Below are 16893 nucleotides of genomic sequence, written 5' to 3' on the forward strand. Positions count from 1 at the left end.
GAGTGGAGTGAACCAAAGAGAAGAAGCACCAACATGGATCTGGGAATCTGAAGGATCTGGAGAGGTTCTGTATGGAGGAATGGTCTCTGATCTCTTGTTAGTTGTTCCCCAAACTCATCAGGCATTATAGAAGAAGACTCAGAGCAGTTATCTCGGCAAAAGGAGATTGCAAAAAGGTATTTAATAAAAGGGTATGAATAATTGTGGCCAACGTGTTTTGGAGAAAAACATTTATTTCATAATGTGATTTCGAAATGTCACTTTCAATTATTTTACTTAAATGAAAGGTTAGGATTTTGCCAATTTTTTTATTGAAAGATCAAAAGGATAAATGATGCAGATTTATTTTTTACAGCCATTTTTGATCATATTTACCAGGGGTATGATTAATTCTGAGCACGACTGTATATGCGTTAATTAAATCGGTTTATCATATAAAGCTGTCTCTTCAGAAGATTTGAATTAAACCGCACAATTTAAATATCGCTTTTATAATCTCTTAATGAACTTTTTGTAGCTTGAAATATGTTGGTGAAATTGCCTTTCAATGGAGGGACAGTAATATATACATATAGCGTAATGCATCACCCAATGTCTGATAATTGTGATGGGCTGCTCTAGTTCTTACCTCTGCATCCTCACCAAAGAACCTGTACTTATAGCCACACTCAACGCAAAGCACTGTGTCCACATGTTGCTTCTTGATCTCCATGTACTGTTCTTCTAGAGGAGTGTATATGCTCTTGGTTCTCCTGTTGGGAACGCCAGGTTCTTCTGAACTTTTCCTGATCGCAGTATTCTTAGAAAACTGACTAAAGGAAAGCTCCTGGAAACAGAAAGAGGAAAAACATGTTTGAATGGCAAGCATTTATGTCTTCAGTTCATTACTCTGAGAATGTGATTAGTTAAGCATTTGCATTTTCATTTCTAGACAAAACAAGTAGTTGATAAAAATGTAATCTGCAATTAAAGAAGTTAAGACAGAACCCTCTTTCACTGGGCAACTCTGAAACATACAAGTATTGCTTATAAAATCAAACCTGTTTAATTTTAGTAGGCTCTTCTTTGACCTCTTCCACCAACTCAGATGAGCTGTTTTTCATGATAGTGTTGTCCTGCTGCATGGCAGATCTCTCAGCTTTTCCAGAGTTTGAAGGCTCCACATCCATCTTTATACCCTGATCGGATACTCGGATCTCTGAATTCCCTGGGCAGCTGAAATCTTTAAGCCTTGTCAGGGTGGCATGGCTGACACTGGCTCTGGGAGATGCCATCTTATCTATTGCACATAAGAGACAATTAATGGAAAAAGGAAAGTTTGGAAATGATATTTCCAACTGACACATTACAGCAATATATATACTGGCTTATAAAATGTCTGGTGAAAATACTAACATGCCTAAGACTTTTGCCCAGTACTGTATATTTACCTGCATATGTAAACACTATCAAGTTTAGGACATTCATCCATCACATAACCTCTTCTAAATTAGAACAGGTTTTTTATATTTCATAGCTTTTATTGAGTTACATTACAACTGCAATGAACCTTGAATGAACTACCATGAACATGTATGACATAAACTTTGCTACAAAAATAAAAAATATAAAAAAAAACATTAAAAAAACAGTTTTTTTTTAAGGCGGGTCAGTAAAAAATAACTTATTGATGAGCTCTGCTTAGTGTGAATGCTAGAAAATACATGTTTACATGTTATGAGATCAGCATAAACATAAACAAGCAGTCTAAGTACATCTTATGCTGATCATGTATTGTACTTGTTTTTTATACCATACACACCAAAACATTTCCTTTCCGAATGTTTTGAACATTGTTGTTTTAAACGTGGTTAAAAAGCATAGCTTTTATTGAGTTACATTACAACTGTAATAATTAAACTTTTTTTTTTTAAATGTGTGTGTGTCAAGAACATGAGCCTTTCTGACATATAAAAATTGGCTAAAACAAAAACTATATAACAATAATGGTGGGTCGGTGAAAAAGTCCACTTCAAATCTGAAGCACAAAAAACAATGTTGTTGAGCCCTGCTTAGTGTAAATGCCAGAAAACACATGTTTACATCTTATGAGATCAGCATAAACAAGCTGCACTAAAGGAAAATGAGCAATGCAGTTAAACAAATCAGCTGACAACAACAAAAACTCCAATAAACATAATGAAAAGAATGCCATGCATGGTGCATATGTCCTTACAGGTGCTGGGGGTCGGCTTGCACTCTTCATCTTTCTCCTCCTCCTCCACATTGTGAGAGAGTTTGGGTCGTTTCTCTGAGGACATTCCTCCATCACATAACCTCTTCTAAATCAGAACAGGTTTACATTTCAGCACGTGCTGCTTTGAAACAGCAAAAGTTTCGTGCATGTGATGCATATTGTTGATATGGCTCTATACTATAGTATAGTTGTTGGAGTGCAGATTATTTACAAAGCAAACAAGCTGTCTGTTCTGAATAAAGCTCTTACCTTTCCTCTGCCCTCATGGCGTCGGTCTTGGCAGTTAATCTCGGATTGAACAATTGGTTGAGATTGATCGCTTGTACTTGTGAAGAATCTGCTGATAGTTGTCTGAGTGCTGGACTTTTTCGAGGATTTGGATGCAAGCACACGTTTTACACTTGTATGCATTTTACAGCATTGTCTGATTATTAACACATGGCCTGCAAGACTCACTTGTTGTTTGAATACAGGCTCAAACTCTGATGATTAAAAATAGTCTCCTGAGAAGAGACTAGTACAGCTGATCATGTTGGCGCGCGACTGACGTACCTATTCTCGCCATAGACGATTCTCGCGCACGCGAACTTACTGATGTACTGCAGAGGGTAAAAGATGCGCTACATATGCGCAGTCGCTGTTGTAGTGCAGCGGGGGAATCGGCGTTAGATATGCGCAGTACACGGTTTGTAATCACAAATGAACATAATACTGATTTAAAGGGATAGTTCACCCAAAAATAAAAATTCTGTCATCATTCATTTACCCTTATGTTGTTCCAAACCGGTATTAGTTTCTTTCTTCTGCTGAACTACGAAGAAGATATTTTGAAGAATGCCGGTAACCAGACAGATGATGGTAGCCATTGACTTCCATAGTATTTTGGACCATCAACTGTCTGTTTACCGACATTCTTCAAAATATCTTCTTTGTTTGGAACGACATACGTTTGCATCGCAAAATGTAGGCTAAACTATGTTTTCGACCAGCTCTACTCTGATAAATGTGACTATGAGACAGGAACATATCGTCACCTTCATAAAATAATTGCCTAAGTCATTTTTTGACAAAAATGATTTTTTTGCATAAGTCATCTCCTCATGATGCTGGCCACCTCTGGTAAAATCGCCCACATCCTCAGTTGAACAGATCATGCAATTCTACCCCTGTAATATAATGGCCTATGTCAAGAGTCTGACTTAGGCCATTTAATTTTGCCTACCGGTAAGTCAAAAGACTTAGGCAATTTTACAAGCTTTTCAAGATGGCAGCTGCATCAAGAAGAACGAAAATCTACTCAACCTCTAAAGTTAGGTTCAGTTTTTTGTGTTTTCTGAGAAACCTGCAAAAATGACTTGGGCAATTATTTTAGGAAGGTGACGATATATTATAAATTCTAACAATCTAAAAAAATGTTTTATTTAATCTTGTTTTTTATTTTATATATATATATATATATATATTTTTTTTTTAAATGTTGCACCTCTTTATCTCTAAACTTTTCCATGTATCCCCTAGGCCCTTCCAATCCCTTGCGACACCCCCGAGTCTCCGGACCCCAGTAAAAAAAAAAAAAAAAATTCTGACATAAGTGACATTTCACTGTTTGTCTGTACCCATCATGCATCTGCTAAAAGTATAAGGTTTATCTCACCAGCATTTTGTTAACTAAAACTATTAAAATATTTTTTTGTTTTCATTTTCTGTACTTGAAATAAAGCTGAAATAAAAGTATAGATATATTAGTTCAAAAACTTAAATTAAATCTATATAGAAAATTATAAATACTTAAACTAATAAATATGATAAAAGCACATCAAATTGCTGACATTTACAATTAAAATGAAAATTGCCTATAATTCAAAATATAAAAAACATAAGTAATACTAAAATAACACTGAAAGTAGTATCATTAGGCCTAACTGAGTGAAACAGGTTCCTGTAGATGTGGGACTATAAATTGGGGCTAAAAGATATTAGGCTTTGGTGCAAGCAAAGAAAGACGTTAGGCTGTTTTCAAACTTCTGAACTATGTTGAATTTACTGTAACATGCAGAGGATAATAATAATAATTAGGAAAAAGCAGGGATTTCAAAACTTTTTTTTATTATTTGTCATGAAAGACTTTTCAACAATTGGATTGAGAAAAGTTACATTTCAGCTCACCGACAGTGGGGGCTCTATGTGAAATTGTACACGGAGCAAGGACACAAAAGTAAAATGGTAACACAAGAGCACCAGATCTTCAAGACATTTCATCATAACCTCTGTAACCTGATAACCTTTTTTTAAATGAGGGAGAAAAAAAAAATCTTTTAAAGGAATTTAAAGGAACACTTTTTTAAAGGAATAACTTAAAAATGAAAATTCTGTCATAATTTACTCATCCTCGAGATGTTTCAAACCTGTATGAATAAGATATTTTGAAGAATGTCGGTAACCAGAGTTGGACACCATTGACTTCCATAGTAGGAAAAAAAATACTATGGAAGTCAATGGGGTCCACGAACTGTTTGGTTAACGACATTCTTCAAAATATCTTCTTTTGTGTTCAGCAGAAGAAATAAATTCATACAGGTTTGAAACAACTCGTTTTCACTGAGTAAATTATGACAGAATTTTCATTTTTTTTAAGTGAACTATTCCTTCAATCTGTTGACATTAAGAACATGACAATTCAGTTTCCAAAATTACACTGTTCAACCACACAGTATAAGCATTTCTAAATAGTAAATGAATGACCATCAAACATTTTAAAATACTGAAATCATATATAACTTTCTACTTTACAGAGCTTACCCATGATGAAACCAACATTTGATTCAAATTTAAAAAAAGATATGATATGAAAGTGCACATCAAATACTCATATATTACAAATGCATCATGATACTGAAACCTGTTGTTTTTCTGTTGAGGCAACAAAAAAGAAATTGAATTGCATAGAAGCCTTTACTCTCTAGTCATCCAAAACAATATAAGCTACTTCTCTTAATACCCAAAAAAAAAAAAGTATGTTCTCAAGATAACGGAGACAGTCTGATTTCAAATGCTGAATGTGTTAAACATAATATTTAAGTACATTAGAAGCCACTCAGACAGTGAAGTGAACATAGTGTACCATTTTAATAGGTGAGGTTCTCTAAAATGGTATTGACATACAGTAATCTCTCTAGGGATGGTTTCATGATTGACTATATTTGGCCTCAAAATAAATAAAATCACACAAGGATAGCAAGTTTTCATTTATAGAGTAAGTTTTCAGATATATTCATAGAGTTCTCTGATAATGCAATCACTAAGCTACTGTTTATTTGTATTGATAAAGTAGGCATTACTATAGCAGATATTTGCCCGGTATGGCTAAGAAACCCCTGAGCACACACTTCACACCAACACGATTCAAATATTGAATGAAAACACTCCACGCTTCACCAAAAAAAAAAAAGCATATTCCATCCTCTAATTCACACAATTATCTATGAATCTAAAATTGGTGTTTGGTATGACCGCATTTGTGTAATATATTTATCTGATACAAATCAAAATGTTAGAAAAAAAATGCATAACAGAACCATTTAAATAACATTTTTTATCTTGATTCTGACTGAAAACTTGTGCCTGAAAACAATGCCTGAATTTCACCTTAGACAGGGGAATTTCAAGATGATTTAAAATAAAAGATTACATCAGAATGTTGTGAATTCAGTCTGAATTTCCTGTGCAAAAACTAGTAAGTGCACTGTAAAAAGAGTGACGTGAGAACTACGATCACACTAAGCACGTGATTCATACTACAACCGTCATTAAACACAACCGACTTACACATACTGTAGAAACTGATGTCTTGTTGTAGAACCAATTCATAAAATAAAAAGTCATTTTAACATTAAACGTGTGCAGGGATGTGAGATGTGAGTGAGATCAGCTTGATCATGATGACATTGGATAAAACGGTACTGTAATACTTCAACGTGAAAACCCCTGATGCAGGAGCTACTGAGAGCAAACGAATTTAAAGATCCACTACTCATGTATACCATCTTTGTTCTAAACCGACAGAATCAGAACTGACTCGCATCCGTTTGGACAGATTCCAGCTGAATAGTTGGTTTATAGATCAGAAGAATGAAAGAGATAAGAGGAACAAAGGGATCAGGTTAGATTTCAATATCTATGTCAGTAAGGGACTGCAAATTGCTATTGCGTAACATCCACAACATCACAGAAACATCTGTAGTGTTAAAGAAACCACAAAGCTTGAATGCCTTTAAACTGCTGGTGCTTGCTTTCCCTTCCAACAAACGTTCAGTTTATGTTTTTGGAAGGAACTAATAATCTAATACATAAAGTGTTTCGTTTTTAAAACGATGATAAAAGTAATTGAATATGCATCGTTTATCTCCCTGTAGTAACATTCAGTTATGACAAATGTACCATGTGAAGTGTCAAATAGTTTTGTTGTAACTTGATATTTGAGCACAAGAAACATACAAAAGTGTTTCTGGAGATGTTTTTTTCTTTTTTCTTTTTTGTGTCCAATTGTACAATTCTATAGAGAAATTATATAAAATAAAGCATGTGCTTAATATAATTAAAACAAATCTTATTAAAACATAAAAAACTAAATAATGAAGTTAGCCATTTATCATTAAGTTACTGCTTATATTGTTTTTTTTTACAAGTGTTGTGTGGAGTTATAAATAGATATTTTCCTCTGTATAACGGTGTGAAATGTCATCATTGTATTTTTACATTCATCTTCTGTGACTTTACTTAAAACAACAGTTATGCCACATACACACACACACACACACACACACACACACACGCACACACACACACACACGCACACACACACACACACACTCTCTTCTCTTATAAATGTTTGACCTTTTCCCGTATTCTGTGGTTCCGGCTGCTCCAGAGATGAGGTGTGCTTTACGTGCGGTTGAGTGTCTGGAAGATTCTGGAGATCTGGAGCATGACGGGACCTGTCTCGGGGTCGTTCATCCACTGCGTGCTGTTCAATGGGTTCTCCAGCATGTCCTCAAACGCTGCAAAGCCAAGAAAAACATGCCTCAGTCACATCCAACCAACAACTGGCACAGACTGAACTACACCTAACTGAAAATACAGTTTAAAGGTGCACTAAATACAGTAGCTTGTTTTGCTACACTACATTTAATACAAAATAACAAAATGCTACAAATGAGAGAGTTTGTGTCTTTACTTTATCCAGATAGACTTATCCAGAAAAACCTACAATAATAATATATATTTTAAAGCGGTCAGCTGGAAATTATATGCATATATATATACACTCACCTAAAGGATTATTAGGAACACCTGTTCAATTTCTCATTAATGCAATTATCTAATCAACCAATCACATGGCAGTTGCTTCAATGCATTTAGGGGTGTGGTCCTGGTCAAGACAATCTCCTGAACTCCAAACTGAATGTCAGAATGGGAAAGAAAGGTGATTTAAGCAATTTTGAGCGTGGCATGGTTGTTGGTGCCAGACGGGCCGGTCTGAGTATTTCACAATCTGCTCAGTTACTGGGATTTTCACGCACAACCATTTCTAGGGTTTACAAAGAATGGTGTGAAAAGGGAAAAACATCCAGTATGCGGCAGTCCTGTGGGCGAAAATGCTTTGTTGATGCTAGAGGTCAGAGGAGAATGGGCCGACTGATTCAAGCTGATAGAAGAGCAACTTTGACTGAAATAACCACTCGTTACAACCGAGGTATGCAGCAAAGCATTTGTGAAGCCACAACACGCACAACCTTGAGGCGGATGGGCTACAACAGCAGAAGACCCCACCGGGTACCACTCATCTCCACTACAAATAGGAAAAAGAGGCTACAATTTGCACGAGCTCACCAAAATTGGACAGTTGAAGACTGGAAAAATGTTACCTGGTCTGATCAGTCTCGATTTCTGTTGAGACATTCAGATGGTAAAGTCAGAATTTGGCGTAAACAGAATGAGAACATGGATCCATCATGCCTTGTTACCACTGTGCAGGCTGGTGGTGGTGGTGTAATGGTGTGGGGGATGTTTTCTTGGCACACTTTAGGCCCCTTAGTGCCAATTGGGCATCGTTTAAATGCCACGGCCTACCTGAGCATTGTTTCTGACCATGTCCATCCCTTTATGACCACCATGTACCCATCCTCTGATGGCTACTTCCAGCAGGATAATGCACCATGTCACAAAGCTCGAATCATTTCAAATTGGTTTCTTGAACATGACAATGAGTTCACTGTACTAAAATGGCCCCCACAGTCACCAGATCTCAACCCAATAGAGCATCTTTGGGATGTGGTGGAACGGGAGCTTCGTGCCCTGGATGTGCATCCCACAAATCTCCATCAACTGCAAGAGGCTATCCTATCAATATGGGCCAACATTTCTAAAGAATGCTTTCAGCACCTTGTTGAATCAATGCCACGTAGAATTAAGGCAGTTCTGAAGGCGAAAGGGGGTCAAACACAGTATTAGTATGGTGTTCCTAATAATCCTTTAGGTGAGTGTATATGAGTGCTGGGCAATGATTAATCGCATCCAAAATAAAAGCTTGTGTTTACATAAAATATGTTTCAGGCAGATCCATGGACCACAATTGTGATTTACCCACAAGCGATCAAGGGCTTAGGGCGTTCCATTTAAACACATTGTGTTCCGGCAGTAGTGGGCGCTCGTGCAACTTAAGCAAGCGCGTACATCTAAGTGAACAAGAGGAAGGGAAGTTAGCGAGGGAAGGGCTTAAAAAATTGGACTTAAACGCAGTCATGGTGTGAGAGTAGCATGAAGCTATAAGTAAATCGTCGAGGGAGGGAGAAATATTGACCATGGATCATGTAAAATGGCAAACCTCTGGTTGTAAAAACAGCAACAACAAATTATTTTTGTTTTTTAAACGCTATGAGAGCAAAAAGTTATACAGTGTAGCTTTAAATATTTTAACAAATGAAAAAAAAAATATATATATATATAACCGCAAGAGGCAATAGGCAATGTCCTATATCCTGCATATCTTTGGATTGTGGGGGAAACGAGCACATGGAGGAAACCCACTTATAACATGGGGAGAAAATGCAAACTCCACGCAGAAATACATCCTGGCACAGCTCAAGTCCAAACAGGCACCTTTTTCCTGTACTTTCATAACACATGAAACTGCTTTATAGTGTACAAAAACAAGCAGATACTGTTTAGTGCACTATATGTGTTCATATTATTTTAGTTCGCAATCAGTGCATCAGAGGTTGTATGAATAACTGAACAAATTATAATATAGTAATAGGCAATGCAAAAGAACAAATTGTCATATTAATGAAGACAACATGTTAAAAGTAAATAAATTCTTGGGGTGCTGGTGTGAGGTTATACTGTAAGAGAATGTACTGTACACTTATCTAGTGTGTCTTTATATAAATATACAGTATACATTATCTTCAAGGCAGCTTAGTAAATGGAGCAGCCAGACAGAACTGAAAGAGAAGGGACCAAGAGTTCACTTGCAGAGCTTTTGCCTTAAATTGGACATTTTGTCCAGACATCAGCCATGTTTTCAGCATTTCAAAGATTAAGTCCTCTTTGTGAGAGTGGCTAGAAAGGAAGCCACTTCTGAGCAACTCCAACTTAATTCTGGAGATTGTGAAAGCCATGTGACAAAAGCTGAAAGGCTTTGGAAATAACTGCTGTGGTCTGATGAAGTGAAACTTGAGCACTCTGGCTTAAAAGCAAAGCGCTGTGTTTACCACAAACCACACAGAGCCCAACACCCAGATAACGTCATCTTGCCATCAAGCATGGTGGTGGCAGCACCACGGTCTGGGGTTACCTTTCAGATGGAGAAATTGGAAAACTGGATGTCATACAGTAACTGGCTAAATGGATGGAGCCAAATAAAGACTGGAAACCTTGAAATTACATGTTTTGATCAGCCAGAAACATATTTTTTTGATAAAACACATCAGAAACTAGAAGAAAATTAATTTGAAGGGGTAAAAAATAAATCGATAACATCTGTGGTTTGACTATAAAATTGTTCACAGACACTCTTCATTGGATTGACATGTTGAGGCAAACCGTTATAAATTAAACATCAGTAACACTTAATTTTTTGGTCATCTTAAGACATTATGTTGTAGACTGTCTGCTTAATATCTGCTACCACTTAATTTAGATGGTTTATTTTGACATTCTACTAAATATAAGCAACTTTGCAACTATGTCAACCTTTTCTACTAACCCTAACCCCTTAATCTATTAACCCTACACTTAATCTACAAATGCTCAACTAATATTCTAAATGTTAGTTTGACATGTAGATGCAACGTTACTTGTGGTCAACAGACTGTCTAAAGCGAATATCAAAATAAATTGCAACCAAAACATTTCAAAAGAAGAAGAGGATTTGAGTATGGAGTAGGGATGTGCCCGAAGCCTAAATCCAAATTCATAAAGGCACAGAAAATAAACAACACATTCTACGAAGCCTCTAAAAGGACATGGTTAGGCTTGCTGCGTTAGTGGGTTACATTACAACACATCATAATTTCACTTATCATGTGCAGATAGTAAGGAGAGATGACTGACAGGACAATGTCGCGGGATATGGTGTGCAACAGATCCTGAGCGTCATTGACAAATATCTTATCTTGTAAAATGTGGGGTCATCACGAATTCGAAGGGAAATAAAAAAGCTCCCTGATGCCCACAAATTATTTACAATATATACTTGCGAGATATTTTTACCCAACTATATAATTGCGAGATATTTTTTTCCCATCACCATGTCCCTTTAGGGGCTCAGTAGAATGCGTCATTTCCTTTCCGAACACCGTATTCGGCTTCAGGCACATCCTTAGTATAGAGGGAGAGACGTCACCTAGAAGAGTCTTGGGATTTGTGAGACCAAGCTGTACGACGGGGTTCTCCAGAATGGCCTGAAACAGTGGACTGTTGGTATCAATGCCCTTGTCCAGATCCTCAGGGGTGGGCTTTCTGTCACCTAGCAGCCATTCACACTGTGTGGGAATAGAGGTTTTACATTGTAAAAAGTTACATCTTAATTAGTATCTTAAGTTAGAAGATAGTATCTCAATTGGCTGGTGAAATAACACAATATGCATGATTTTATATGATCCTCTGAATGTTTACATACAGCTGCATCCTGTTGATTATTATTGACACGAAGGGCGTCAACCACCTCCTTCTCATCGAATCCCATCTCCATCAGCGCAATCACTGCCTGCTCACAAACACACACACGAGACAATGCACTATACCACGGCAACACAAGAGCAGCTATTGTATGTGAATTACTGCAGGCTTTACAAAGATCCTGAATCAGATGTTTAAATTCTGAAGTGGCTGTTATCACAGTATGTCAGTGCATCAGGAAACTTGTAATGTTGGGTTTAAAAAGGAACTATTCTTCTCCTTTTTCTCATGACACCCACATGACACTCACCCTTGAGTCAGGCCTGAACTCTCTTTTCCTTCTGATCCTTTTAAAGATCTCTGTCAGTTCGTCCTGTTTGGCCTCCTCTATGCTGGCCTGGGATGAAAGACGGGCACGGGCTCCTAAAACTGTAGCGGAAAGACCAGGGGCAGGTGCTGGTGCTGGGACTGGGACGGGGGCTGGGGCTGCAGCGGCCGCTGCCCCTGGCGTGTCCTGTCCCGGCAGAGGCGTGTCAACCATAGGGTCATCTACATGCTCAATCAGCCACTCCATAGCCTGGGTCACAGACATGCTGCAGAAAGAGGGATAAGTGACTATAAGTGACTCTGATTTAATCCAATGAGAGCTGGGACACATTGATGATGTTGTTCAGCATCAAAACTCAAAACATCATGTTTAAACATTTTATCACGTGTTCATATAACAATTTAAATGACACTTAATGGGGCAGTGGGGCACTAAGTAATTTTTGGCCAATGTGACTTTATCCAGCCAGCTAGATATGCTATACATATTTATCCATGAATTGTTAATAAGATTGCAGTTAGTAGTGTTTCAGAACAGAAATGAATACTTTTATTCAGCTTTTATTCACATTAAGAAGTTCAAAAGTGACAACAAAGTGGACCGGTCCACTGATAGACGGCTGCTTGTGCTTTCAAACACTCCCGCTCCCGTTTTTTAAAACACTTTCAAACACCTCCGTGTGCTCTCAAACGCTCCCGTGCGTTGATCAGTGTAGACAATCACAGACATATCCGATGAATGCATAAACACAATGGCCAATGTGTTTATGATTCCGCTCAATGAATTCTGTACCTTTTGACAACTCTAATAGGTGCATTCACACCATGTCCTAAATAACATAATTACGAGATTTCAACTTGTAAAAAGTGTTCATATCCTCGTAGAGCTCGTAATTACAGCTTGTAAGTTTTTGGAGTTCTCCTACTTGTACCACCTGACCGCTGTACCACCTGACCGCTGCAGAATCATTTAGGCGTTGACAGTGGTGCCATAGAAACGCATTATTCACAACTCCGAATATAACGTCACATGTTGTCAGCTCGAGAATACGGTAATTATGACATGGCGTGAACTCAGCAAATATTACTGCTTAACTGTATTTTTGATCAAATGAAAAAGCAGCCTTGGTGAGCATAAGAGACTTCTTTACAAAACACAACCCCAAACTTTTGAATGGTAGCGTATTTCACAACCACAGCTGAGAGCACTCACTGATTTAAGCGCAGAGCCTTCACAGCACGACTCTCAGGGAAACCCATCTCAGTCAGCTGCTGCAGGGCCGTTTCATCCACACGGTCCTCATCGTCCTCATCCAGCATAGCTGCCAGAGAGGGAAGATAGGAAGAATATTCACTCACCATCATTTGATAAGATTGCAAAATAATTTACTCCTGCACAGTGGCCTCCGGGGTAATGAAATGATTAATAAAATAATTATAAAAACAATTAGGTTAACAACAACTCCATGCAAATATATATATATAGGGTACAGCAATGTCACTCTATAGTACTTCAAATAATACCATGGTATGGAATGTCCAAAAATGTATGCTGCGTCCGAAATCACATACTGTACAGTAGGTGCTACAGTTGCTTTGAAACTTACTTCAAGACCGTAAAAAAAAGTATGTTCCATATAGTATGAAGGAAATTCAGATTTACTACATCTGCCATGTTGTCATTGTCATGTGACCTACAGCACCAGTTGCATCCCTTTACTTCCATTCAAAATCCTCTCCCGTGGCCTTATGGGATAGTAAAGTGTTCATCGAATGTGTACTTCAGAATCTTTCCGGAAGTAGTAGGTCATCCGGGTACTTTTCGCCAACTGTTTTAAGAATACTATGAATTGGGACATACTACTCAGCTTACATACTGTTTTTATCCTACTATATAGCATGGAGGCAGGCATTTTCAGACGCAGCGATAATATTACAATGGTAGATGTCTGAAAAGCATGTTAATAGCATGAAAAGCTATGAAAATAGATGTATTGATTTAATCCATTCAGGTGTCTATCCATACATACATCCATAGCTTACCATTGGCCTTTTTGAAGAGCTCAACGGCATCTGGATTCATTGCCAGCAGCTTCTGAGCCACCTCAATAAGCGAGACCAGAATCTTCCTCAGCTCTGTCTGAAACTGACAAGGGGGGGAAAAAAATCATAACATTTAAAACAATATATTATAAACATAATCAGTGCAATGCAAAAAAGTCAAAACAAACAGACTGCAAGTACCCACATCTCTGATGTTGTGCTGAGTTACAGTACGGTCAGTGTTACGAGTGGACAGGTTTGCTGTGGCTTTTAGGATGGCTTCCTTATCTGGCGCTTTGTTCTCTTGCTTTTTCTGTCAACAAGCACAAAAACTGGTTAATTTTGCAATCACAAATCTTAGAAGTGTAAAAGAATGGGACGCATTAAGAATTTTAACTGTCACCAGATACCTTCTCTTCAGAAGATATGTCAGCCATTTTTGGTGGAGCCAGTGGAGGTCTTTTCTTGATCAATAATAAGCAATCTAGAAAACAATAAGGGTTTGTGTCTCTTAGAATTTTAGGTTACACTTTGTTTTAAGGTGCCATAGTTACATTGCACTTACTCATAGAGTTACAGTTAGGTTTCAGGTTAGTTGCTTGTAATTATGCATAATTTACTATTATTACTATAGTTAGTACATGTAGTAATGTGTAACTACGCCACCTTAAAATAAAGTGTTAGCGAATTTTAAATACAAAGAACATAGGCAAAACACTACGTTATACTCTAGATCAGTGGTTCTCAGCCAATGTGCTCTAAGATGATATTCAAATTATTTAAAATAAGACAAAACAAGCATTAAATAAAAGATCTAAAATCTAAATCGATTCTTATTTTAATTCCCATTGTCTTGAAAAACTTGGATATATGAGGTAGTCTCATTTTAAATGTGTGTTTTCTAGACCTGGAAAAGTCATGTAAAACCTAATTAAATTCTACAGGCTTTTTGTAAGGAATATACATTTACCTAAATCATACTTTTAAAAGTCCTTACACTTTGAATATTGTTGTGGACAATGAGGGGCTTGAAGTCAAAAAGGTTGAGAATCACCTTTCTAGATGCACCACAATTGTTCATTACCTTTATCTTTAAGATTTTCCTCGGCAACTGTTTTGGATTCGGTGAGAATTCTCTCACTGGCAGCATGAATGAGTTTGTGATGTGTAAGAGTTTTAGGATCCTCTAGACTTCCGTGGACATACTGTAGGAGAAAAACAAATTAGTTTAAAGGACATTTATTTCGGTTTAATCCTAACAAAATAATATATACATTACCATTCAGTTTGGGGTCAGTAAAACTTTTTTTTAAAGAAATTAATACTTTTACTCAGCAAGGATGCATTAAATTGATCAAAAGTGGCAGTAAAGGCAATTTATGATGTTACAAAAAAACTAAAAAATCTATTTCAAATAAATGTTCTTTTGAACTTTCTATTCATCGAAGAATCCTGAAAGAAATCACCGTTTCCACAATAACATTGAGCAGCAACTGTTTTTAACATTAAAGTCAATAAGAAATGTTTCTTGAGCAGCAAATCAGCATATTAGAAAGATTTCTGAAGGATCATGTGATACTGAGAACTGGAGTAATGATGCTGAAAAATCATCCCAGGAATAAAATAAATGATTTACTAACTAAACTAAACTTACTCAACTAAAATAGAAAACAGTTCTTTTAAATTGCAATAATATTTCACAATATTACTGGATCAAATAAATGCAGCCATGTGGAGCATAAGAGAAGAGACTTCATTCAAAAACATTCAATATCTTACCAAACCCAAAGTTTTGAATTGTAGTGTACATTTACTCCATAAAAATCACATATTTACAGGTGAGCCTGCCCCCCTCCCCAAATCCACACCCCCACTCTTACAGGGTGGTCCAGTACTGTGCTACCATGGTACAGTTAATGTCAATTGTTACCATGGTACACTGATATACACCTTGGTACTGAATAATTCATGTATCCTGCTTTTTACATGATACTCCAAAGTACTTCAAAGAACACTCTGGTATTGGCATGATGTATTTAAAACTTGGTGCCATTCTGCACAGGGTAACACTGTGGTACTTTTCAGCACAAACTACACATTGAAGCTGGAAGCAGGCTTGGCTAACAGTACAGTCTATGTGGTGATGCCACCTTCTAAAGTGCTTACAAAAACGCATCCACAACCTTCAAACCTTAAAGTTTAAAGATCAAATCCTCATAGAACATATGAAAATGTGTAAAGGTACATTCATCAGCACAGATGTGTGTACACTACAGTACTTGACAGATATATTGTGAACAAAAAGAGGTTGTCAACAAGTCGAAGTCAGCTGTACACTGTTAGTCAACCAGAATGACAGTTGTAGTTACAGTCCAGCCACAGAGACGGAGGTGACGGGCCAGCTTGCTAAATTATAAATAGCACCGTCGACTCGTCTGCAAGTTACTAAAAATACTTGGCAATGACTCTGAAAATCTAGCGGGCCTGTCCTGTCCGGGTTGGCTAACAGTGCCAGCTAACCGATGGCAGACCTACATGTTTCAAGCATTTCTCCTTTAGTTTCTCTATAGTGGTGTCTTCCGTGACTTCCTCCAGCCACTCAGTGCCCTCCATAGTACAGACGTGGACCTTCAGGACTTTGCCTGCAAAGATCTTCTCCTCCTGGACGAACATTGTAGCAGCAGCGGCGGCAGCAGGACTGCAGCTTTCCCCGCTGAAGACGCTCCGCGAGCCCGCTGTCTACAGTCCGGAAAGCCGCTCTGTTCCACGCTTAAATCTGCCCTGGCAACAGACACGAGCTCACGTTCTCATTCGAACATTTTCATACCGTCCGATCTGTACTGCCGCCCTCTTAGGAGGACTAATATTTTCCGATGGGGCAGATAGGGATCCTCACTCTCGCAGCTGCAGTAGAGACGCTTGCTCAATGCTCCGTTGACACCTGCGATGCGCGAGAGCGACAGCAATCGGTACGGTGCAGCAATGCGCATGCGTGAGTGAGGTTGTTGAATGTGATTGGTGGAAGTACGAATACATGCAGACGCTGTTGACTGCCAAACCTTCAAAACAGCCTTTCTTTTTTATTTTTGTCTTTCTTTTTCTTTTTT

At 37.7% G+C, this 16893-nt stretch overlaps 2 protein-coding genes across 2 annotated transcripts in view; both read right to left on the bottom strand.

Moving 5' to 3' along the window:
• Positions 1 to 3028, bottom strand: part of msh3 (mutS homolog 3 (E. coli)) — a 65101-nt gene extending 62073 nt beyond the window's left edge. The window contains exons 1-4 of the mRNA XM_082168658.1: positions 2486 to 3028; positions 2216 to 2321; positions 1041 to 1279; positions 629 to 826 (exon numbers count right to left, since the gene is read on the bottom strand). Of these exons, the coding sequence (XP_082024784.1) occupies positions 629 to 826; positions 1041 to 1279; positions 2216 to 2321; positions 2486 to 2647 (705 nt within the window). The 5' untranslated portion in view covers positions 2648 to 3028. The remainder of the gene's footprint in view (positions 1 to 628; positions 827 to 1040; positions 1280 to 2215; positions 2322 to 2485) is intronic.
• Positions 3029 to 4325: 1297 nt separating this feature from the next.
• On the bottom strand, positions 4326 to 16759 carry ubac1 (UBA domain containing 1). The gene is made up of 10 exons (XM_082168688.1): positions 16322 to 16759; positions 14871 to 14991; positions 14197 to 14270; positions 13992 to 14099; positions 13787 to 13889; positions 12957 to 13065; positions 11727 to 12009; positions 11418 to 11504; positions 11142 to 11280; positions 4326 to 7293 (listed from the first exon to the last, which is right to left on the bottom strand). Exons 1-10 carry the CDS (start codon positions 16457 to 16459, stop codon positions 7178 to 7180), a joined length of 1278 nt encoding a protein of 425 aa, XP_082024814.1. The 5' UTR covers positions 16460 to 16759; the 3' UTR covers positions 4326 to 7177.
• Positions 16760 to 16893: the final 134 nt, after the last annotated feature.

The sequence above is a fragment of the Leuciscus leuciscus genome (assembly GCF_965113295.1).
Source record: "Leuciscus leuciscus genome assembly, chromosome: 5".
NCBI lineage: Eukaryota > Metazoa > Chordata > Actinopteri > Cypriniformes > Leuciscidae > Leuciscus > Leuciscus leuciscus.

What these genes read in the sequence shown, in the direction of transcription:
- ubac1 (XM_082168688.1), bottom strand. Translation starts at nt 16,459, where the DNA reads ATGTTCGTCCAGGAGGAGAAGATCTTTGCAGGCAAAGTCCTGAAGGTC. An exon ending in AAGGCTCTGCGCTTAAATCA is followed by an intron (nt 12,010 to 12,956) that starts GTGAGTGCTCTC and finishes CTCTTTCTGCAG; the next exon opens with CATGTCTGTGACCCAGGCTA. An exon ending in ATAATCAACAGGATGCAGCT is followed by an intron (nt 11,281 to 11,417) that starts GTATGTAAACAT and finishes ATTCCCACACAG; the next exon opens with TGTGAATGGCTGCTAGGTGA.